The sequence below is a fragment of the Nanorana parkeri genome, unplaced genomic scaffold, assembly GCF_000935625.1.
Source record: "Nanorana parkeri isolate BGI_ZX_2015 unplaced genomic scaffold, ASM93562v1 scaffold206, whole genome shotgun sequence".
Taxonomy (NCBI): Eukaryota; Metazoa; Chordata; class Amphibia; order Anura; family Dicroglossidae; genus Nanorana; species Nanorana parkeri.
Window position 1 is genome coordinate 1,619,377 of NW_017306474.1, and position 21,878 is coordinate 1,641,254.

A 21,878-nucleotide genomic window follows, 5' to 3' on the forward strand; every position below is an offset into this window, starting at 1 on the left:
AACAAGGAGAAGACCCTCTGTGAGCAAGCCTCACTACAGACAGTAATATGTGTGAATGTTCTCAATTAGCATTCAAGCTGGTGATATCATAGATGGAGTGCAAAAACTGTGTTGATGTTGTATTTGCATCTACCTCCAATTAACCAAAAGCACATTCTTGACTTTTTCTTTCTTTACAAACTACAAATCCCAATGTCAGCATTTAGCTACTGTATATCATACCCTTTTTAAGCAATGGAGATTTGAAGGGTTTACTAGGTACTAAAAATATTTCTGTACTTGCTCTGTCATAAATCTAGAGGTTAAGGCCTTAATTAAGGGAAAGATTGTATTTGCTTTTCCTTTCGAGTTTAATTGTTATGAGTATTTAAAGAGCTTGCACTTTTAGTCTAAAATCTATACAACAGCCTTCAGAAATAAAAAAAGAAATAAACAGCCAATGCATTTTAATAGCAAACCTAAAAAAATATATATATTTCTTACAATATACATACAAGAGGATTTCTATCTGTACTGTCACAAACACAGAATTAAAATTGAACTCCAGGCACATATAAAATACACAAATCAGGTGCACTCTGTAAATATTAATACATTGGTAAATGTATTTTTAATGCAAGCAGTGTAAGTACCTGCATTTTGACCTGGTATCAGCCTTTTGCAGTCCCTATACAGCTGTGAAAGATTTTGCTAATGCAAAATAATATTTAAAAAAATAATTGTACAATGAGGGTTGGGTAATGGCCTTTTATACAGGCAGCTTCGAGGGTGACATGGAAAATACACAACTCCAGGTTTCGGGGATGTCTTAAAGCTATAAATGGTGTTATAGAACCACAGTTTTTTAGGGACAGCATCAGTGATGGCATACTTTGGTAGTACATATTTGTTGTGGGATTGACATGTTTTTTTTGTATCTTTGCTTACATGCAGCAGAAATACCCAGCATTAACGGATTTAATTAATTTCAGTCTAAAAATATTTTTTTCTGGTAGTTTTTGTAGTAACACATGTTTTTGTATCATTCGATACTAGACCCGTTTGAGTGATGGAAATAATAACCCCAAATACTTTTATATTTAAATATGTTGTTTGATCAGAGACAGATCTTTTTGCATTAAACACCAACAGGTGCAAATGCAGAGTCGGAAATCATGGAGAGATGTATTTTTAAAACAATTTGAACTACAACCATAAAGTACAGGTGTGAGAAAACTGGACTGTGGCACCACAGTTTGATAGCAGCACTACTATAATGATTAGGCTTGAGCTTTCTCCACATGCTGATCATTATTCAAGGCTCTGCTGTGCACATCTGTACCCTAAACAGAAATCATTAAACTGAGTGCTGGAAATTCAGTCTTTGCCTAATTAACAGGTTCTCTTCGCCTGTATCTGCCGGACTACACTAGGTTTGAATCTTGCCTGACCCTTCCAACCTCCTGCACATTTCTAATGGCCAATGAGCCTGCCAATCATAGTGATGGATCTATAGGAATTTTTGGTGAGAGTTTGCCTGCAAATTTGGCCACTGCTCGGAAGTGTCTAAGCTTTGCCTGTCAGAATGGCCAACATTCAATCATGACCAGAGGTTGCTTCTAGATGCCTGAACTTCATACATGCAACCTCGCTACCCTCTGAGATAGTTTTTTTAAGTGCAAAGGTTAGTACACAAAGAATTCAAAATATATTTTGTTTAGGTTTAACTGAAATTGATTCTGATTAGTTGCCACAGGTTACCGAACCTTGTAATTCTTGATTTGCTCCTAGCATTGTGAATGAACCTGCAGGTCTCTTGTGAATGTAGTGACTTCAGTTAGAATACATATAAAGGAATTTTTCATTCAGTAAATCCTGGAATTCTAAGCACCATACTCAGTATACTCCAAAAAAAGTAAAAACTACAAATGTCTAACAATGTACAACTGTTATTTATCACCTACAATGCAAAGAAAAGACATCCACATAGTAATGTATTAACTGCACCTACACCACTGGGAACGTCTAACACCACAGCTCTAATAAGTCGGGGGGAGGAAAAAATATCATATCAAATGCAAAATATTAGGTCATCCCCATAATATTTTCCTCCAACATGACTGTGATTGAAACCTCTGTCATTTTAAAAAGAATGAAATGCTTGCTATTTTTCAATGACACACTGATATGAAATGTCTGAACTACTTAGAATAAAAGCACTTTAAATTAGTATAACTTTTTCTAAAAATGAAATTGCTAAATAGCTTTATAAATGTGGCTTGGTAAATTTAAATGGCAGCTTGTTAAGTATTGGTCAAACACTTATTTTGCATATACTGACAGTGAAAGAAGGAACATAGTGTTTTTATTGCATAGCAAAATTGATACTTAATTATAATGATACCAGGTGTACTTTTGTCTGATTTGTAATGGCTTAAGCTGACTACACACAGACAGCAGCCAGCAAGCATGCGTGACCAGCTGCCAAACTATTTTCTAACAAAAGATCTTTCTACAAAGTTCTCACTGTATGAACTTGCATATTTGTGTCTATGGAAGAGGAAGAGGAAAGCATTGTGCTCAGCAGCCTGTATCAATGGAAAAATTTGTGAAAGATCAGGAAAACCCTTCAACTTTCCCCCAAGCAATCTCAATTTAGGAGCATTGCTCAGGGTTGTGGAACAGCCTTGGAAGATTAAAACCTTTCTTAGTTAAAATGTAAATGGCTGGATTGGCAAATATTCTTTAACCACTTGCTGACCAAGGTGTTAATCCCCTTTCTTGTCTAGGCCATTTTTCAGTATTCCGCGCTGTAGTACTTTATTCCGTCATGCAAAACTGAAAGGAATTTTATAAAAATTTTTGGTGACAGATAGAGTTTTCTTTTGCTGCTATCTAATCATCACTGGGGTTATTTTTTTACTATATAATGAAAATAAACCTGTTTTCCCTACATTATGTTACAAAATATTTGTCAGTACCAATTTTTGGGTAAAACATAAATGATGGGGTCAGGTCGGGTAAATAGACACCAAACATGTCAAGCTTTAAAATTGCGTGCACCTGCAAAATCGCAAAAAATGGGGGACTTACATTTTTTGGGTGATTTTTTTATTTTTTTGTTATACGAGACTTTATTTTTTAACTTTTTTAAACTTTAGTTTTTTTACACTTTTTTGCTATCACATAGGGGGCTGTGAGAGCCAATAGACAATGACAGGTCCTCTTTATGGAGACATCAGGGGTCTAAGACCCCTAATGTCATCAGGGATCTAAGACCCCTAATGTCACCTTGGGACCCCCAAAGAAGCTGATGAAGCAGAGATCTGCTTCACCAGCTTCTTCTCTGGCTATAGCAGCCAGAGAAAGGACAGCTAAAGGTGAAAGAGATGTAATACACATCGCTTCCGCCTTTCGAGAGAGAGGAGGAGAGATCAGCAGTGGAAGAATGCTGATCTCTCCTCTGTTCTCACTGCAAGTAGATGCTGTGGCAGTCCTGGGCCCATAGGGGGGACAGCGGAGCCTGGGATAACCGCCATCAGCATTGGAAGGGGGAGCACGGCAACTGAGGGGGGTGTGGCAGCTGAGGGGGCACACGCTTTTTAGTGCCATACAAGCGATCGACCGGCTGAAAGCTTGTATGTAACAGCCGGTACCGGCTGTTTACATACACAGCGGAATCCTGCTCATGTGTCCGGCAGGGGACACGCGTGAGCAGAAGAAAAGTCACGTACATGTATGTCCACCCGCTAGTAAGAGGTTGCCATCTGCCTGTGCATTCACATTGGGCAGACAGGCAGACAATTGTGGTTAATGTCAATGGAAATACAAAAGCAGCTCATAGCAGCTTCATGCAGTTTAGAATTTTGTAAAATGTAGGCCAGAAGGAGACCAACTGGAGGTCAAATGCACTTGTGAAAGAACACACATGTATCTCAGAAGTAACTCAAACTGATCTAAAATGCAAGCTTAAATGCACATGAAAGCATACTGCATTTTCCCATCAACACAAGCCTGTAAAATATTGTCAAAAGCCCACATTCCTTGTCTTCCCTTTACTTTGGCTTCTCACACACGCCTTATTACAACCTCCTATATAAAAAGCTAAAGAAAACAAGTACGTTGTGCATTTCTCTATTTACTATATTTTCTACATGGTTATTGATAACTATGCTTTCTCTGCATACACCCAGGATAGTAGATGGCAAAAGGCAGCACAGCAACATAATGTGCCTCTCCTTTAACAACTTTCTAGACCAGAGCATAAAATTCTGCACCGACAGACAATGACCACCTGCTGAGGAAGCAGGTTAATTTTCCTCCTAAAACTGTCCTACTGTGCATCTGTAAATAAAGATATTTTTTTATTATAGAAAAGAAGAAGAGGCTTACAAGTGGAAAATACAAAATAGATCAAGTAGAACAGGAAGGGGTTAAACTCTACACCTGTTGTTAATGATGTAAAATGACAACTTTAAATATTGCAGCCCCTATGCAGACCCTCCAACATGACCCTGTAGGTATATTATGCTTCTGCTTATCTCCTTGTCTTTCCAATTACAACCTCCAGAGCTTAGTCTATAAACTCTAGTGAAGGGTTTACGTAAATGTCAGCTGAGTCTAATCAGAAAGGCACAGAAAGCAGACCATTCAAAATGACCCATTATGGAAGGTTAAAAGAAATGCTGTGCTACTGATCCTCTATTTGCCTTTTTCATTATAAAGAGAGATGACCAAGAGCAGATTGTCTATTGGAGTGGTGTTGCCTGCTTTCTCTGTCTTGTAGTTAGTAGTCATTCTAGTTACCTGGTCCTAGCTATACTGACATTATATACTGATCAGATCATCTATACATTACAAGGAAGCTGTGGAGGTTCTCAACTCCTGAAGTAGCCCCCAGAATCCATAGAATAGGCCCCTTTAGGTGTGTTGGATCCCGGTGATTTTTTAAAGCTTGTTGCAGGTCCAAAACTGGACTGCACAAGGACCACTGACCAGAAGGTCAGGGCCATATAGGTGCAATGGCCAACACAGACATACATAAGGGGGTGTAAGGGCCTTTTCAGAAGGATGATGAATCTTAACTTGCTGACACAGCTCATCGATCTGTACTTCTGTGTTTACACCCACATGTGTGATAGGCTTTTTTGTCTAAAAGGGAAATTTAAAATAAGCACTCTTTATCCGTTTTTTTTTTAGTTAAAAATAGCCAGATTCCAAGGCAGAAGACACTGCATAATGTCCCAGAATCAGCAACTTGGTTTCCAAACAAATGCGATTGTTGGAGACATCCTTATCAACTTTGCAGCCCCATAGGTTGTAGTAGAATCCCGTCTCTCAATTACAGCAAGCACAAAGTTATCCAGCAATTGAGTTTTAATGTGAACTGATTGCTGACTTTGTAAGATGTATGCAGTGGCTCCTGCATGGAAAGGTGAGTATTTTGGGCTCAAAAAAGGTATAGAGAGCCAGACAGAATGGTACTTAAGTTTAAGGGGTGAGCATTGCATCACCCTTTAGGTGAACCATGAGGGGGCTAGACCAAAAACCAGCATAAGGAAGAAATTGCCAGCCTGTTTAAAACAGTATCTCTGCATATCTGCAACTTTATACAGAATCATACCTATCCTGTCAAGCTGAAAGGTATTTCTCTTTTAATATTGTTTTTCTCTTTTTTATAAATCTTGCTGAGAAAAATATAAAATGTGGCACAAGCAATTTTTATGAGGGCTGTAGGTACACAGGTGTGGAAGCATTGACTTGAAAAAGAGCTATAATAGCAGTGATCTTTAGAAGTCTCATGTAATGTGTCTCCAGTCTATGACTATACAGGTGAAACTCGAATAATTAGAATATCGTGCAAAAGTAATTGCAGTAAGTGCTGCAAAAGGGGCCCAAACCAAGTACTGAGTACATATGCATGCTTGTACTTTTCAGAGGTCCGATATTGTTCTATGTACAATCCTTGTTTTATTGATTGCATGTAATAATCTACTTTTTTGAGGTTGTGGATTTGGGGTTCTTGGGGTTTTCATGAGCTGTAAGCCATAATCATCACAATGATGACAAATCATGGCTTGAACTATCTTGCTTTGCATGTAATGAGTCTATCTCATATATTAGTTTCACCTTTTAAGTTGCATTAGTGAAATAAATGAACTTTGCACGATATTCTAATTATTCGAGTTTCACCTGTATAAAGAAGACTTGTTGCACTCCTTACCGGATACCCAAAGACAGGAGAGGGTGCTCGTAGTGACTGCAGATGACGCGGCTAGTTGCATGAATCATTTGAAGAAATGTCACCAGCACACCAAAAATACTTTCAGGATAACCATGTGTTCATTTAATGAGAAACCATATCAAGTTAAAACAAGTGTTTTCGGGGCATCACAGGGTCCCTTCATTAGGCTTAACATAGGCAGAAGTGCAGACAAAAAGTGACTTTTTATAGACATACAGATGTGAAGTAACCCATAAGTCCACCCCTTAACACCCCTATGACATCATAGGCCGGCCCAAACAATTAGTGAACATGTGTAAAAAACAGGAGAATATTGCATGAATAATGAAAAGAATGTAGTAACTTACACATATGTAGTGTGTGAGGAGGTTCAGAAATGTGATAAAAGCCAGCAGCACGTTGCAATACAGCTGCTCTGTATCCATGGTGATTGGACGCCGCCATCCGGTCCAATCAAGACAAGCAAGTCCATGTCTGCCCTGCCTGCTGGCACATGCACCGTACAGAATGGAGATCCTGCTGCTGTTGGGAGCTGCTGGCTGGCTAGGCTAGGAAGGAGACGCTAAGTCTAGTGCTCCTACGTGTGATGTGGTCCATCTGTCAGATCAAGTGGAACGCACTGCCATCTTGCCTGAAGAAAAGCGCCCCAGACAGGACATTCCCATGGCAACTGTAGATGTTGACATCTTCATGTGCTTATGGTAATACTAAGACATGATACCTCATACCTCGATTCTCTGTTTGATGCAATATTCTCCTGTTTTTTGACATACACTATATTGCCAAAAGTATTGGGAAACCCCTCCAAATCATTGGATTCATGTGTTCCGTGAAATTTTCTTGCTACTAAATATTCCACGGTCAACTGTTAGTGGTATTATAACAAAGTGGGAACAACAGCAACACAGCCACGAAATGGTAGTCCAAGTGGTAGGCCACGTAAAATGACAGAGCAGGGTCAGCTCAAGCTGAAGCGCACAGTGGGCAAAAGTCTCCAAATGTCTGCAGAGTCAATAGCTACAGACCTCCAAACTTACTGTGGCCTTCAGATTGGCACAACAACAGTGCTTAGAGAGCTTCATGGAATGGGTTTTCATGACCGAGCAGCTGCATCCAAGCCTTACATCACCAAGTGCAATGCAACGCGGCGGATGCAGTGGTGTAAAGCACGCCACCACTGGACTCTAGAGAAGTGGAGACGTGTTCTCTGGAGTGACGAATCACGCTTCTCTGTCTGGCAATTCGATGGACGTGTCTGGGTTTGGCGGTTGCCTGGAGAACGGTACTTGCCTGACTGCATTGTGCCAAGTGTAAAGTTTGGTGGATTATGGTGTGGGGTTGCTTTTCAGGGGTTGGGCTTGGCCCCTTAGTTCCAGTGAAGGGAACTCTTAAGGCATCAGCATACCAATACATTTTGGACAATTTCATGCTCCCAACTTTGTGGGAACAGTTTAGGGATGGCCCCTACCTGTTCCAACATGACTGCGCACCAGTGCACAAAGAAAGGTCCATAAAGACATGGATGAGCGAGTTTAAGGATGGAGGAACTTGACTGGCCTGCACAGAGTCCTGACCTCAACCCGATAGAACACCTTTGGGATGAATTAGAGCGGAAGCTGAGAGCCAGGCCTTCTCGTCCAACATCAGTACCTGACCTCACAATTGCTCTTCTGGAAGAATGGTCAAACATTCCATAGACACACTCCTAAACCTCATGGGCGCCTTCCCAGAAGAGTTGAAGCTGTGATAGCGGCAAAGGGTGGGCCAACTCAATATTGTACCCTACGGACTAAGACTGGGATGCCATTAAAGATCATGTGCGTGTAAAGGCAAGCGTCCCAATACTTTTGGCAATACTGTGTATGTTTACTAATTGTTTGGGCCAGCCTATGATGTCATAGGGGTGTTAAGTGATGGACTTATGGGTTACTCCACATGTGTATGTCTGTATAAGTTCACGTTTTTGTCTGCACTTCTGTCAATGTTAAGTCTGATGAAGGGACCCTGCGTGGCCCCCAAAAGTACTTGTTTTCACATGACATGGTTCTCATTAAATGAACACATGGTTATCTTGAAAGGATTTTTGGTGTGCTGGTGAGATTTCTTCAAGTGATCCAGTCTATGACTGTCTGAACATTTCCTGTAGCATGCCTGCTGTCTCTGACCACCTCTTGTAGCATACCAGTAGTCTCTGACAATCTCCTGACAGCTTTTTGTAGCATTACATTCGCTAAATATTATGTGCGTCCCTTTAGTGATGTCACTAGCCGTATTAGAGGCTCCATATATTAAGTAAGTTGACCACCAAGACCTTGTTCACACAGGATTCAGTTGGCATAAGAGCAGTGTGTACAGATAGCTTCTACAAAGCTATTGCAGAGATTTCAGCAAGTGTTGTATACCATTCAGCTCCAGTTTATGAATGTTAAACATAGAATATTACTGTCACTTTAAACGAGCTGCAAGCAGGCTTCAGTAAGTTTCAGCATAACTTAAAACTTAGCAAAATCATTCTGAAGCCTGATGGTTGCTTGTAAGTGACAGTCAGCACTCCCATTAAGATTTGTGTTTTCACATTCCCAAACAGGAACTAAAAAGTTCTTTAGAGGCTTTAACAAAGCTGCTTGAAGATTTCTGAAAGCTTTACAAATGCTTTGCAAAAGTTTGGTAAAAGTTTTATCTAAGCTTGCTGAAGCAGAGATCTGCTTCATCAGCTTTTTCTCTCTGGCAATAGCAGCCATAGGACTGACAGGTGAATGCTGAAGTAATGTATTACACATCACTTCCGCATTCAAAGTACGGAGGGAGCGCAGCAAGGAGGAAGATGCTGATCTCCCTCCCATCTTACTCCTGACACCCTCCCGTGCCGGTCCCGGGCCGCAGATGGTGAGGCTGCAGGAGGGGGGCGGCGGCACTTGAGGAGGGGGAGGGGCCCGCAGCCACACCATACAAGCGATCGGCAGGCTATAGAGCCGTCGATCATTTGTATGTCAAACAGCCTGTAACGGCTCTGCAGAACGGATGGGGTGTTTTTGCCCGTGTGCGCGCTAAGGGGTGCGCACAAGCAGAACCCGCTATGTGAGTTTGCCGTCTGTCCGTTTTTTCACAACGGGAGGACGGCAAGCGGTTAATGACAGGAAGTAAAGAGAGAAAAAAAAAGAAAAATCTTGGCTTACTTTAGTAAGCAATTTAAGTAAACACAAAACACTGCTGGAATAAAAAAAAATGATTTCTTTAAGTTCAGGAAGTGAGGAAGTGAAATGAAAGCATGTAATCGAAGTCACCCTACCAGAAAAAGGGCAGCATCTCATTAAAAAATCATCTTACATTCTGACAGGTGTGGCTCTATGTAAGAGGACCGGGAGATGCTTTGTTCTGTGAATAAAGTGTAAAGATGATATGGCTTCACCTATAGAAGCCCCCTTTCCCTTAGGGCTAGTATGTCTACCTGTACTTGAAGGCCCCCAGGACTTGGGCACTATATCTGCAGAGGCTGTCTGGGACCCCACAGAGGGAGAGTCAAGTACCATGACAGTGGGGTTCAGAGAGCAATACTTTATCTAAAGCTAGGGTCAGGGCATGCAGCTTTCAGAGAGTAATCAATATCAAAAGCTAGAGTCAGGGCAGGCAGCGTTCAAAGAGAAGTTCTTTATCCAAAGCATGATCATGGCAGGCAGCATTCAGAGAGCAATCCATATCCAAGCAAGGGTCAAGCAGGCAGAATTTATAAAGAAGCCCATTATCCATAGCAGGGTCGAGACAGGCAGCAATGAGAAAGAAGTCTGTTATCTATACTATAGCAGGGTCAAGGCAGGCAGTGTTCAGAAACAAGCAAGACAATGCAAGAGACATGGAGCCAGATAGCTAAAGCTGATCAAATAGATCACCACAGCTAATTACTAGGGATGGGCTGCATGTTCGAGTCGCACATAGGTTCGACTCGAACATAGCCTGTTCTAGCGTTCGCCGAACCCTACTAATTAGGTGGGAGAAGACAGGGCTGCTCGAGAAAACTACTTCTGCAGCGGCTACAGTAGGACAGTGAGGAAGAGTGAGCCTAGCTCTCCTAACTTCCTATGTGCATTTTTCTGTAATCAAAAGCAAATTCTGAGAATGTTTTAGGTTTTTTGTCTAACTAAAAAAATACAGCCGGTTAACTAGGTTAGTTTGAATGATCTCATAAGGAAAGTGTTTACTAAGTTATATCTCTTTACACAGGTACAGCTATATGTGTCGATAGTAAAAACATTCACTTTATATACAGTATATACGTATTTGTTTGCATTCATTATATCTGTAATTCAGAATTCGGACACATAAGAATCTCAGAATTTCTGAAATTTCGTCCGAATTTCGATTCGGAACTAAACGAATCGCACATGTCTAGCCGTGACTAACTAACTTGAAATTAAAATACAGCGTAAAAAAAATTAAACTAAAATCTGCAGACCTAACAGCAAATGCCTCTCTTTTTACATAACGGTGTCATTTTTCAGAATTCTGGAGTAACGAAAATGACTGCCAAGCAGGAGCATCAACCTTTATTATGAACATCTAAACATTAGTCCTGGCATTTCTTTACCTATACAATGGTTGATACAATAAAATAAACTTTCAGGGGTCAATGCACTTAGACCACATAGGCTAGGATTGCTAGAACAGTTTTTTTAATCTTATCTTAATATTCTTTAAAAACAACCTTTGATAATAAATTAATTGAAATATCAATGAATGTCTGACGCCTCTTAAAACCCCACTACTACCTCTTGTACTTAATTGGAATACTATGACTGAATAGGGGTGAGGTCTCAGACCACTTGGAGGTGATAGATCTGGGTAGTATAAATTAAATATAGAACCAACAGAGTCTTTGCCTCTTCCTTTCTTACAAGATTGCTAGGGCAGCATATTGAGGATGTTTCCCTTTATCAGGCGTATGAACTGGAATGTCTTAAAAAAGTGGCCCTAGCAAAATGTGCATTCCTGGAAAAAAAAAGCTGGCTAATCTGATGGGACTCTGACTATACTCTGACCAGAAAAGGCACAAGCACACACCAGTGGAGAGGAGAGAGGGCTCCCTGGTGTCCCTGCTGCATGTCCTGTCCTGAGGACAGATCATTTATCATTGCCATATATAGAGATTCCATTGGAGAATTCCTTTAGACAGGTAGATTCCTGAAAAGATTTGTAAAGTGAAATACCACTTTGGGCTTTCATTCTGAAAAACCACAATTGAACACTTTGGTTTAAATTAGCTAAATACATTTTGGGTGAATCACAACAAAAGTCTTCCTTTTTATTTTCTTTAAAAAGCAACCACAACCTAAAAAAAAAACTGTGTCCTGCCAGTATGTTGCAGAGTGGAATCCATGTCCTCTGTGAGGAAGCAGCGATTTCTTTGCAGAGGTCTGACCTACCCTTTTGAGTCAAAGCCAGCAGCAGAGAAAGATCTCTCCAGTCAGTGGGGAGCATGAGCCATGCTGATTAATAAATCTGATTCAGTGGCAGGCGTGTTGGACAACTTCAATGAGAACGCTGCTACTCCACAACAGTTCCCAATTTCCCAAAGTTATTGGCAGGGAACAGACTTTTCTACTCTGGCTGTTGGTGCTTTAAAAGAAAACAAACTGTAAGACAATAAACACCTATCGTTTTCATTAGGGATGTATCGATACCGATACTAGTATCAGTATCGGTGCCGATACTGAGTATTTATCATCTCCTGGCTTCCTGATTGGCCGGGAAGCCAGCTCCATGCTGTTTGGCCCTCCGATGCTAATTGGCTTGCAAGCCGGCGGTGTCATTATCTGCCACCTGGCTTCTCGATTTCCAGGGAAGCCAGCTCCATGCTAGCGGAAGTACCTGTATCGGTACTTGGTATCGGTGAGTACCGAAATATAAATATCGGCACTAGTACTTAATACCGGGAAAACGGTATCAGTGTATGTCTAGTTTTGATGCACCTGGAATATGTTTACCTGACTTATACTGGAGGTTTGAGGAATGTGTTTAGCTGATTTATATGGGTGGTGGGCTTTAAATTAACTACTGCACTATGCCAATGCCCAGTTTTGTCTTTTATATACCTCAAAAATGATTGCCAGTAACTCACCAGCAATAAAAACCCTATTGCAGGTGTTGCCTGCAATTTGTCTTCAAGCCCAGCTCTGGAAAAGCAGTGAGCCAAACACGAGGGTATGGAAATATTGCTTTTGATACGGTACCACACAAACGCTTGCTACACAAGCTGAGAGCTATGGGCATAGACGAAGTGGTGTGTACGTGGATAGAGAACTGGCTACGGGAACGTGTCCAGAGGGTATCTGTAAATGGCACCTTTTCAGACTGGGCTAGTGTAATGAGCGGTGTGCCTCAGGGTTCTGTGCTGGGTCCCATATTGTTCAACTTATTTATTAATGACATCGGGGAGGGTGTTAACAGCTATATTTCCGTGTTTGCGGATGATACCAAAATTGGGAGGGTAATAGACACGGACTTAGACACTATAACATTACAGGAGGACCTGGATAAAATAGGGGAGTGGGCATTAATGTGGCAGATGAGGTTTAATGTCGATAAATGCAAAGTAATGCACTTTGGAATTAAAAATAAACAAATGGGTTATACAATTATGGGTATGCCGCTGGGGAAGTCAGAAATGGAGAAGGATTTGGGGGTCATTGTAGACCACAAACTGAAAGGTAGTTTGCAGTGCCAGGCTGCTGTAAACAAAGCTAGCAGGGTTTTGTCCTGTATTAAAAAGGGGATGTATTGCAGGGACAAGTCTATAATTTTGCCACTTTATAGATCATTGGTTCGACCTCATCTGGAGTACGCGGTCCAGTTCTGGTCACCAGTACTAAGAAAAGATGTCCTTGAGTTGGAAAAAGTCCAGCGGAGGGCAACCAAACTAATTAGGGGTATGGAGGACCAGAGCTACGAGACAAGGCTACTAAATTTAAACATGTTCACATTGGAGGTGAGGAGATTAAGGGGGGATATGATGTCCATGTACAAGATGTTCAATGGTGGCAGCAACATTAGCTATAAACTATTTAAAATTAACTCCATTACAAAAACTAGAGGCCACCACCTAAAATTGGTGGAAAAACAATTCCAGCACTAGGGGCGAAGGGGGTTCTTCACAGTTAGAGCGGTTAGGGTCTGGAACTCACTGCCACCGGCGGTGATTTCAGCAAAGAATGTGGAATTGTTCAAAACACTTTTGGACGATTTCCTAAGGGACCGTAATATACAGGGGTACAAATACTCCTAAGAATGAGATCCTAATAGGTTGGACTTGATGGACTAATGTCTTTATTCAACCTCAAATACTATGTAACTATGTAACTATGAAATCTCTCAATTGAATTACCATTGAAGCAAAGAAGCATCTTTTGATTGTTTACAGTTAAAAAATTATTAACAATAACAAATTAGTTGGTATAATGTAGACCAATATTTAATGGAAGTCGGTTTTGAAGATGATGCTACTTTTTTGCTCCTTACAGAATGATCTTTGCTGAAATAGTTCGGCCCTCCATTACTAAAATGGATTCCCATGCTGTAAGGGAGGTAATTTTTGAAAACACAACTGTTCAGTTTTGTTGACAACTGTCCATCGTTTCATAAACATGGTGCAAAATGCAAATCTACACTGGTAAACTCCAGAAAACTATGCCTGCTATGCCTAAGTTGGCCAAACAGTGATGTATGTGCCCCCTATATATAATATTTTATACTGATAAATCATTTATGTTGCTGCATGGCAACAATGTGTTGGCTGCCATCATCGAATTAGACATATCCCAATCTCAGTAAACCTTGGGCAGTAACTATACCTAAAAATATTAGGCATCGCACCATACTAAGGATGAAAGGAACAGGTCCCCTCTTAACACTAATGAGGGGTAGCTTCTTTCAGACCCTGTTAATGTTAATTTTCTTTATTGTCTAATACAGTAACAGATCATTTTCTTTAAAATAGCAAAATATAGGCATGTATATTTATTTTGTATCTATTTATTGATTTATTGATTGATTACAGGTATTGAGATAGCATATAATGTAACATAACGAGCATAATGTAATAAAATGCATTATACACATGGCCTGGCAGATGTATTTCTGAATATGTAAAAGTGCAATCAGTTTGTTGTACATGGTAACTAGGAATATATGTCTTAATTGAGGTTCCCTTGTGAATTACCTAGTCACGGAGAAAACAAACCAATATCCCAGTGTATATCTAGAAACACAACACATCCAATATCAAAATAAACACACTTCCTGGACCAGTTGATATTTTCAACTAGACCACACACTTACAGGCATATTTAAAATCGAAGAGCAGTAACGCTATGGAATGTGCAGTAACCCATGGCAACCAATCAGAGCTCAGTATAGAGAGCAATATGGAATGTGCAGTAACCCATGGCAACCAATCAGGGCTGAGTACGGAGGAGAGCAATAACGATATGGAATGTGCAGTAACCCATGGCAACCAATCAGGGCTGAGTATGGAGGAGAGCAATAACGATATGGAATGTGCAGTAACCCATTGCAACCCATCAGAGCTCAGTATAGAGAGCAATATGGAATGTGCAATAACCCGTTGCAACCAATCAGAGCTCAGTATAGAGGAGAGCAATAACGATACGGAATGAGTAACCCATGGAAACCAATCAGAGCTCAGTACAGAGGAGAGCAGTAACAATATGGAATGTGCCGTAACCCATGGCAACCAATCAGAGCTCAATATAGAGGAGATCTTTAGCAATATGGAATGTGCAGTAACCCATGGCAATCTATCAGTACTCAGTATAGCAAAGAGCAATAAATATATGGAATGTGCAGTAACCCATGGCAAACAATCAGGACTCAGTATAGCAGAGAGCAATAATGATAAGAATTGTGCAGTAACCCATGATAACTAATCAGGACTCGGCATATCATAATAACCATGCAGTTAAAGTATAGTACTGATTGGCTGAGGCATGTCATTAGCTGAGCCAGATGTTCCAGAAGAGAAGCGGCAAGTCCACACAACATTGTGGTGGTAAATGCCACCATCATTACATATTCATGGCAGTTTCCACATCCTGTCATTTACACAACAGATTCCCAAAATATGTTATTTTCATCAGTGGACCAAACTGTAGTAAATGTTTGATAACTCCCCCCACCCACCACCTCCTGTTGTTTAGGCATTCATGTGCCTTTTTATGCTGCTTATTCAAGTGCTTACAACTCGCCTGCTGGCAAGTTAACCTGTTGGTCGCCCATAAGCATGGCTTGGTAACTCTTTGCATGCCAGGGTGAGCTGACAGCAAGCTTTCGGTGTGGACTATCTGATACAAGAGAATGGCTCTGTGACCAGAAAGCAGACAACAAATCAGCCAGCACAGATAAAGCGTTCTGTAGCCATAGGCACAGCTAGCGGTCTCCGGCTCAGCAAATTCAGCACCATGGACAGCGAGCGGAGCGACTCCTACACATGACAGGCAATGGTGACCCTACCGTGGGCTGCTGAGACCCCAGTCCAGATCGCTTGGTAGATCCTTGTCTGGAACTTATTCTCTTCCAGGACTCGCTGAACCTTCCACGGCTGGCACGGCTGGCACTCCTCTTCCTCCCTACTTCTACCCCTTCTTCTCTTGTGGAACAGCGTCTGTCCAGGTCGCTCGGGCTTCTCCAGGTCCTCCCCATAGTGGCAATGCTGTCTTGGCACGGTGCGAAGGAGGCGAAGTTTCCTTGTGCGGGGCTTAGCTGCTTACAGTACCTGATGAACGTAACAAACTTGCAGCACACTCCTCCCAAGGTGTGCCGTGCTCCCTTCTCTCGGGAACTGGGATCTAAGGGGTGTCGCCTGTGCCATAGAGACTCCTGGAGCACGCCCAGTCTATACCTAGCAAGGTGCCATTACCAGGAATCCTTGGGATGTGCCTTTCACTCGTAGAGTGGGAACGTATACAGTAGCGCTGATCTGACAGTAGGAGATAACGGTGGAGCTGCTGGAGGGAGGGTGGATGCACTGGCTGTGCCGACCCTACTGTAATCCTCATCACAAGGATGTAACTGAGGCTGATGCGTGGAGTGTAACAAAGACAAGGGAATAAGCACAAATGAGAACAAGTGATTGATAGCATACACCAGAATTTAAAGTGTAGTTCGACTTTTGATTTTACATTTGAGAAAACCCCATTGTATGTGTATGTGTTCCCAATTACACAGCATTCCTAAAAAAATATATATTTTAACTTTATAAATAGGGATGAGCTCAGGTTTGGAATGAGCCTGGTCCGAATCTGAGTTCCTCTGAACATGGAAAGGAGCCCCTTTTGAACGCCGTGCCCCCCAATCAGCTACTTGTGGCAAATTTCCCACTCGCAACCTGTTGTAACTTGTCTATAAATAGGGATGAGCTCAGGTTCGGAATGAACCTGGCCGAATCTGAGTTCCTCTGAACCCGGAAAGAGCCCCTCCTGAACTTCGTGCCTTCAATCAGCTACTGGTGGGGAATTTCCCACAACTTGTCGTAACTATATAGGGATGAGCTCAGGTTTGGAATTAACCTGGTCCGAATCTGATTTCCTCTAAACCCGGAAGCAACCCTTCTGAACTCCGTGCCCCCCAATCAGCCACTGGTGGGGAATTCCCCACTCGCAACTTGTCGTAACTGGTCTATAAATAGGGATGAGCTCAGGTTCGGAATGAACCTGGCCGAATCTGAGTTCCTCTGAACATGGAAGGAGCCCCTTCTGAACTCTGTACCCCCCCAATCAGCTACCGGTGGGAAATTTCTCACTCGCAATTTGTCGTAATTGGTCTATAAATAGGGATGAGCTCAGGTTTGGAATGAACCTGGTCCGTATCTGAGTTCCTCTGAACCCGGAAAGAGCCCCTTCTGAACTGGGGAATTTCCCATTCACAACTTGTTGTAAGCAAAGGAGCAGGACCCAGTTCATTTACCTAATATGGCCATACAGTATAGCCATGTTGGGTACATGTAATTTACCAAATATAGGCATGTAGCCATATAAGGTCAATTACATCAGCACAATCACCCCACCCCTGTGTTTACATGCAGCTGCAGTGCTGGGAATGCCCCTACTGCAACTGATTGGTTGGACATGCCCATGGCACTTCCTTTTTCAGAGGAGCTGGGGTCCTGAGCTCATCCCTAATTATAGATATTGTGCAGATTGCACGCTTCTGAGCAGTTCGAAAGTGAACGTAGAGGGACAAACTAAGGTTCAGACTGAGCTTCTTCTCATTAACATACAATAATTCTAATAGGGTTATTCACAAAAGGGTGAAGATTTTGGAGAAGGCAGGAGAGATGAACAATCTAGGACAACATAGCTCAACTGGGAAGTGAGCTGAATTGGAGAGGTTTTCCAGTTCACCTATGTTGTCCTAAATTGTTCCATCTTCCTGCCTTTTCCAAACTCTTCATCCTTTTGTAAATAACCCTGTAAGTCTTTAACTGTTAGGACAGGGGTTGATTTACTCTGAGCACTTTGCAGGGGAATTTGCACTTTGCAGGGGAAGTTTCCCCTTAGCTTTGTGAATGAGGTTGAAGTTCTCTTTACAAAGAATGCCTTATCACGTGCAAGGAATCTTATAAAAACTGTATTTTTGCTTCACATGATTGGACGATGAAAGTCAGCAGAGCTTCACCTTATTTACTTAAACTAAGCGAGAAACATACCATGCAAAGTGCAAATTCCCTTGCAAAGTGAACAGCTTATTTACCTTTAGTAAGTTAACCCCACAGTGTTCAAATCTAGATCACAACTGATAATGAAATCTGCCGGCACAGAACAGACAGGGTTAATTAGAGTAAAACTTCCCACAGCCTTAACATTACATAGGGAGGAATCTGGGTAGGATTTTTAAAAGCATTTAAAATGGAAGCTGCAATTCTAAAATGTGTTTTAAGCTATTCAATGTAAATGAGAACATGTAACAAATATAAAAAAAGGTGTTAACCCAATTTGGCTGCGAAAGTAGAAATACACTTTAAGGATGGCACTGAGCCGATAGAAAGATGACAGTGAGTTTCCCATATGAAGACAAACTTGCATTAACTGAAGCAAATTAGTAGACAAATGTGATAAACAGAAAAAGACCAGGGGCACTGAAAGAAAATGTGAAACTCAGGGAGAGGTAGAGCTAGCGAGGCAGATAAAGTAATTCAAGGCTGGATGAGGAGCAGGGAGACACAGAATCTCAGAAGGAGGTGACACGCTTTGCTGCTTTTCCCTTAAAGGCAAGCTCCATTGTAACTGCCTTCCCTTGGAGGAACATCCTTATTTTTCTTCCCTCAGTTACTTTTTTTGGCGTCCTTACTGCACACGAGGCTGACAGCAATGTGTCGGATTTAGCCAGCATTTCTCTAGAGACACATTGTAAAGACTTTACAAGAGGTAAAACCATACTCCTTTAAAAAGGGGTCAGGAATGGATGAACATGGGCACAGAGGGGAGCTTTGCTACAGAACAAATTCAACAGTTGGTACCTGAGTTTAATGACTTTTGTAACAGGTAACAGAGTTCAAATAAAACAGTTTTTTTTCTTTATGTAGCATGTAGCACATCCAGTGTAAGGTAACTACAACAATATTTCTTATAAAACAATATATGATCTCAAGAAACGTCCAATTTAGTTCATCTTCTTGAAGAACATGAGTTGTAATATCTTAGTTCCAGATTCTCTTTGTGCATTTGCACATCTTGGTATTACTTGCTGCTGTTAATATATTCTTTTAGTATGGCACTGGTATGGATAACTCAGTAGTGTAAAGCGCTGCATAAATTGTTTGTACTATATAAATACCAATAATAATAAATAATAAATATTGTTAAAAAATTAGTTGCTCAAATGTGATTTTTTTTGGAAGCTTGTGAGAGATCCATTGTGAGTGAACTGATTCTCATGACCTGAAATTTACGCTAGGTCAGGGATAGGTAGACAAGGTCAGCACACCAGCTGCGGAGAAACTACAAATACCATCATGCTTCTGATTTTGGGCGTAATGCCTGTGGCTGTTAGAGTGTTGCAATGCCCTATGGGACTTAAAGTTTCACAACAGCTGTAGTGCTGAGGTTGCCTACTACTGCCCTGGCGTGTAAGAAAATGACTTGATTTAAATATATACAATTTATATAAATGTATTTACTTTGGCATGCATGCTGCCATTTAAAAGAGAACTATTGAGAGAACTATTAACAATTTTTGTTCACCATAGTTCTCTTTAGAGTCACAGGAGGACATTTACTAGGTCCTCCTGTGACCCAAAACTTAGCAAATAGCGGGCTATTGACGACTATATGATGACAGCACAGAGCCACGCTGCAGACAGGAAAGATCCTCCATAGATCTTCATTATGTCCGGCCCTGCCCAGTACCTAAATGCATATGCAGTGTAAAAATCCCCCAAGTGCTGCAGCATAGTGTGAAAGATAAAGGGAAACCATAAGTTTACATTCACACATATGCATGTGAGTTACCATGTGCACTGCAATGTGCCCAGAACAGTGTTAATCCAGCCTAAAAGAAACTTGTACTCAGGGAAATTTGGAGGCTGCTATTTAAGAGTTCTGAAAATGCTAGGTGCTTGGCTGTCTCCAACCTCAGCACTTTTTGACACCAGAGGCATATCTACAAAAAGTTGTGCCCCTGGCGTCCCGGCCAGATCCTGGCAAGCAGTGACACCATTGGTTGCCAGGAGCTTGGCGGACCGCTGGCTGCCTGTCCGCTCTGGTTGCTAAGAACCGGCTGGGGAGATGTGTACCCGTCTACCCGTCTGGCTCCAATCAACCTTGGATGCTCTGGCTCACGCCCCTCTCTGCTCCTCGCAACCAGTGATGTCCCTGGTTGCCAAGAGCCAGGCGAGGGGTAGTGATGGGCAGAACACACCTGAGTTTGGTTCGAGTTCGAACTTTAGAACATGGAAAAAGTTCAAACTCGAACTTTGAACTCAATGAAAGTCTCTGGGACCAGAACTCAAAATCAAATGTCCCCATTTTGAAGGCTTATATGCAAGTTTTTGTCCATAAAAAAAGTATGGGGATTCGGGTACTGCCCTGGGGGACATGTATCAATAAAAAAAAAACACTTTTTAAAAATACAGTTTTTAAAGGAGCAGTGATTTTAACATTGCTTAAAGTGAAACAATAAAAATGAAAAATTCCTTCAAATATCGTGCCTGGGGGAGGGGGGGTCCCCTTAAACTGACTGTAAAAGGGCAAATCTGTACGATGTATAGAACCTGCTGCAGCAAAATTGACATTTATAAAGAAAGAACAAAAAAAGCATGCGGTTCTCCCCTCCCAAACAATAACAGACCATTTAGGTCTGGTAGGAATGTTAGGAGGGAAACCATTTAAATAAAGAGATAAAAAAAGTGTGGGGTTCCCCCCAAAAGTTATACTAGACCCTTAAGGTCTGGTAGGAATTTTAGGAGGGACCCCATTTTAAAAAAGAACCAAAAAAAAGCATGTGGGGTTCCCCTCAAAGTCATACCAGGTCCTTAAGGCCTGGTAGGAATTTTAAGGAGGAACCCCACCCCCAAAAATGGGGGGGGGGAATACGTGGGGTCCCCCTAAAATTCCTAACCAGACACTTGATCCGAGCACAGGCCTGGCAGGAAAGGGGGAGGACAAGCAAGCACCCCCCTCCCTGCCATACCAGGCCACATGCCCTCAGCACTGGGAGGGTGCATTTCCAGGGTTGCCCCAGGTGCGGCCCTCCCTTGTGAATGAGTAAGGGGTACTTATACCCCTACCCATTCACTAAAGGGTTAAATTCAAATTGTAAAAAAGACGCCACACGTTCTAAAAAATCAATGTTTTTGACAAGTCTTTTATTTAAAAAACAAAAATGGATCCACCGATGTAATCCTAAGGTCAATCACGACGTTCAGCTTTGTCCACGACGACTCGGCAAAATAAAAAAAGAAAGAAAAAAAAAGAATGAATAAAGAAAAAAAAAATGACGCATGCCGACCTGTCCGCTCGCGACAAACTCCTGCCGCAGAATGGCATTCTAACAGATACCAGCAAAATATAAACAATTGGGCAGAGATAACGGTGACAGCTAGCTAGCTCCACCCAACTGTTTACATTTGTCCGCCACCTGACAGGACTTAGCTGTGAGCCATGATTGGGCAAAGTCATCATTCCTTTGCCCAATCATGGTTCTTACAGTGCACTGTACCATGATTGGGCAAAGTCTTGCACCTGACCTGTGGTCAGGTACATTGCTTTACCCAATCAGGGCTCTCACAAGTCACTGTGCAGTGTGCAGTGTGCAGTGCCTTGCGGAGCATTCGGCGAGGCCATCCCATCCCTAGCAAGGCCCATCCCTAGCGAGGAGTTGTGTATGGGAGAGGGGTGGGGAGAGTCAGTTGTCTCCATGGGTCTGTGAATTTTTGCTGACCCATGAAGTGGCGCCCCCCCCCTTCAAGTGACGCCCAGGGCATGTGCCATATGTACCACACCCTGGATATGCCACTCTGAGTAACTGACCAAGAACAAGCATATTAAAAGTGAAGTTGCTATCAAGTCAAAACTGTTGATTTGCACACATGTCCCGATCCAGTAGCTCTGAATTTATTTGGATTTTTAATAGAGAATGTTGGTCTTGTTAC

General features: G+C 41.8%; 1 protein-coding gene across 4 annotated transcripts in view; it reads right to left on the bottom strand.

Annotated features, from left to right (window-relative positions):
* The window catches only part of TRPM3 (transient receptor potential cation channel subfamily M member 3), a 522,236-nt gene extending 506,305 nt beyond the window's left edge, over positions 1–15,931 (bottom strand). For all 4 annotated transcript variants that reach the window (XM_018555656.1, XM_018555654.1, XM_018555657.1 and 1 more), the window contains exon 1: positions 15,743–15,931. In XM_018555656.1, the coding sequence (XP_018411158.1) occupies positions 15,743–15,931 (189 nt within the window). The remainder of the gene's footprint in view (positions 1–15,742) is intronic.
* Positions 15,932–21,878: the final 5,947 nt, after the last annotated feature.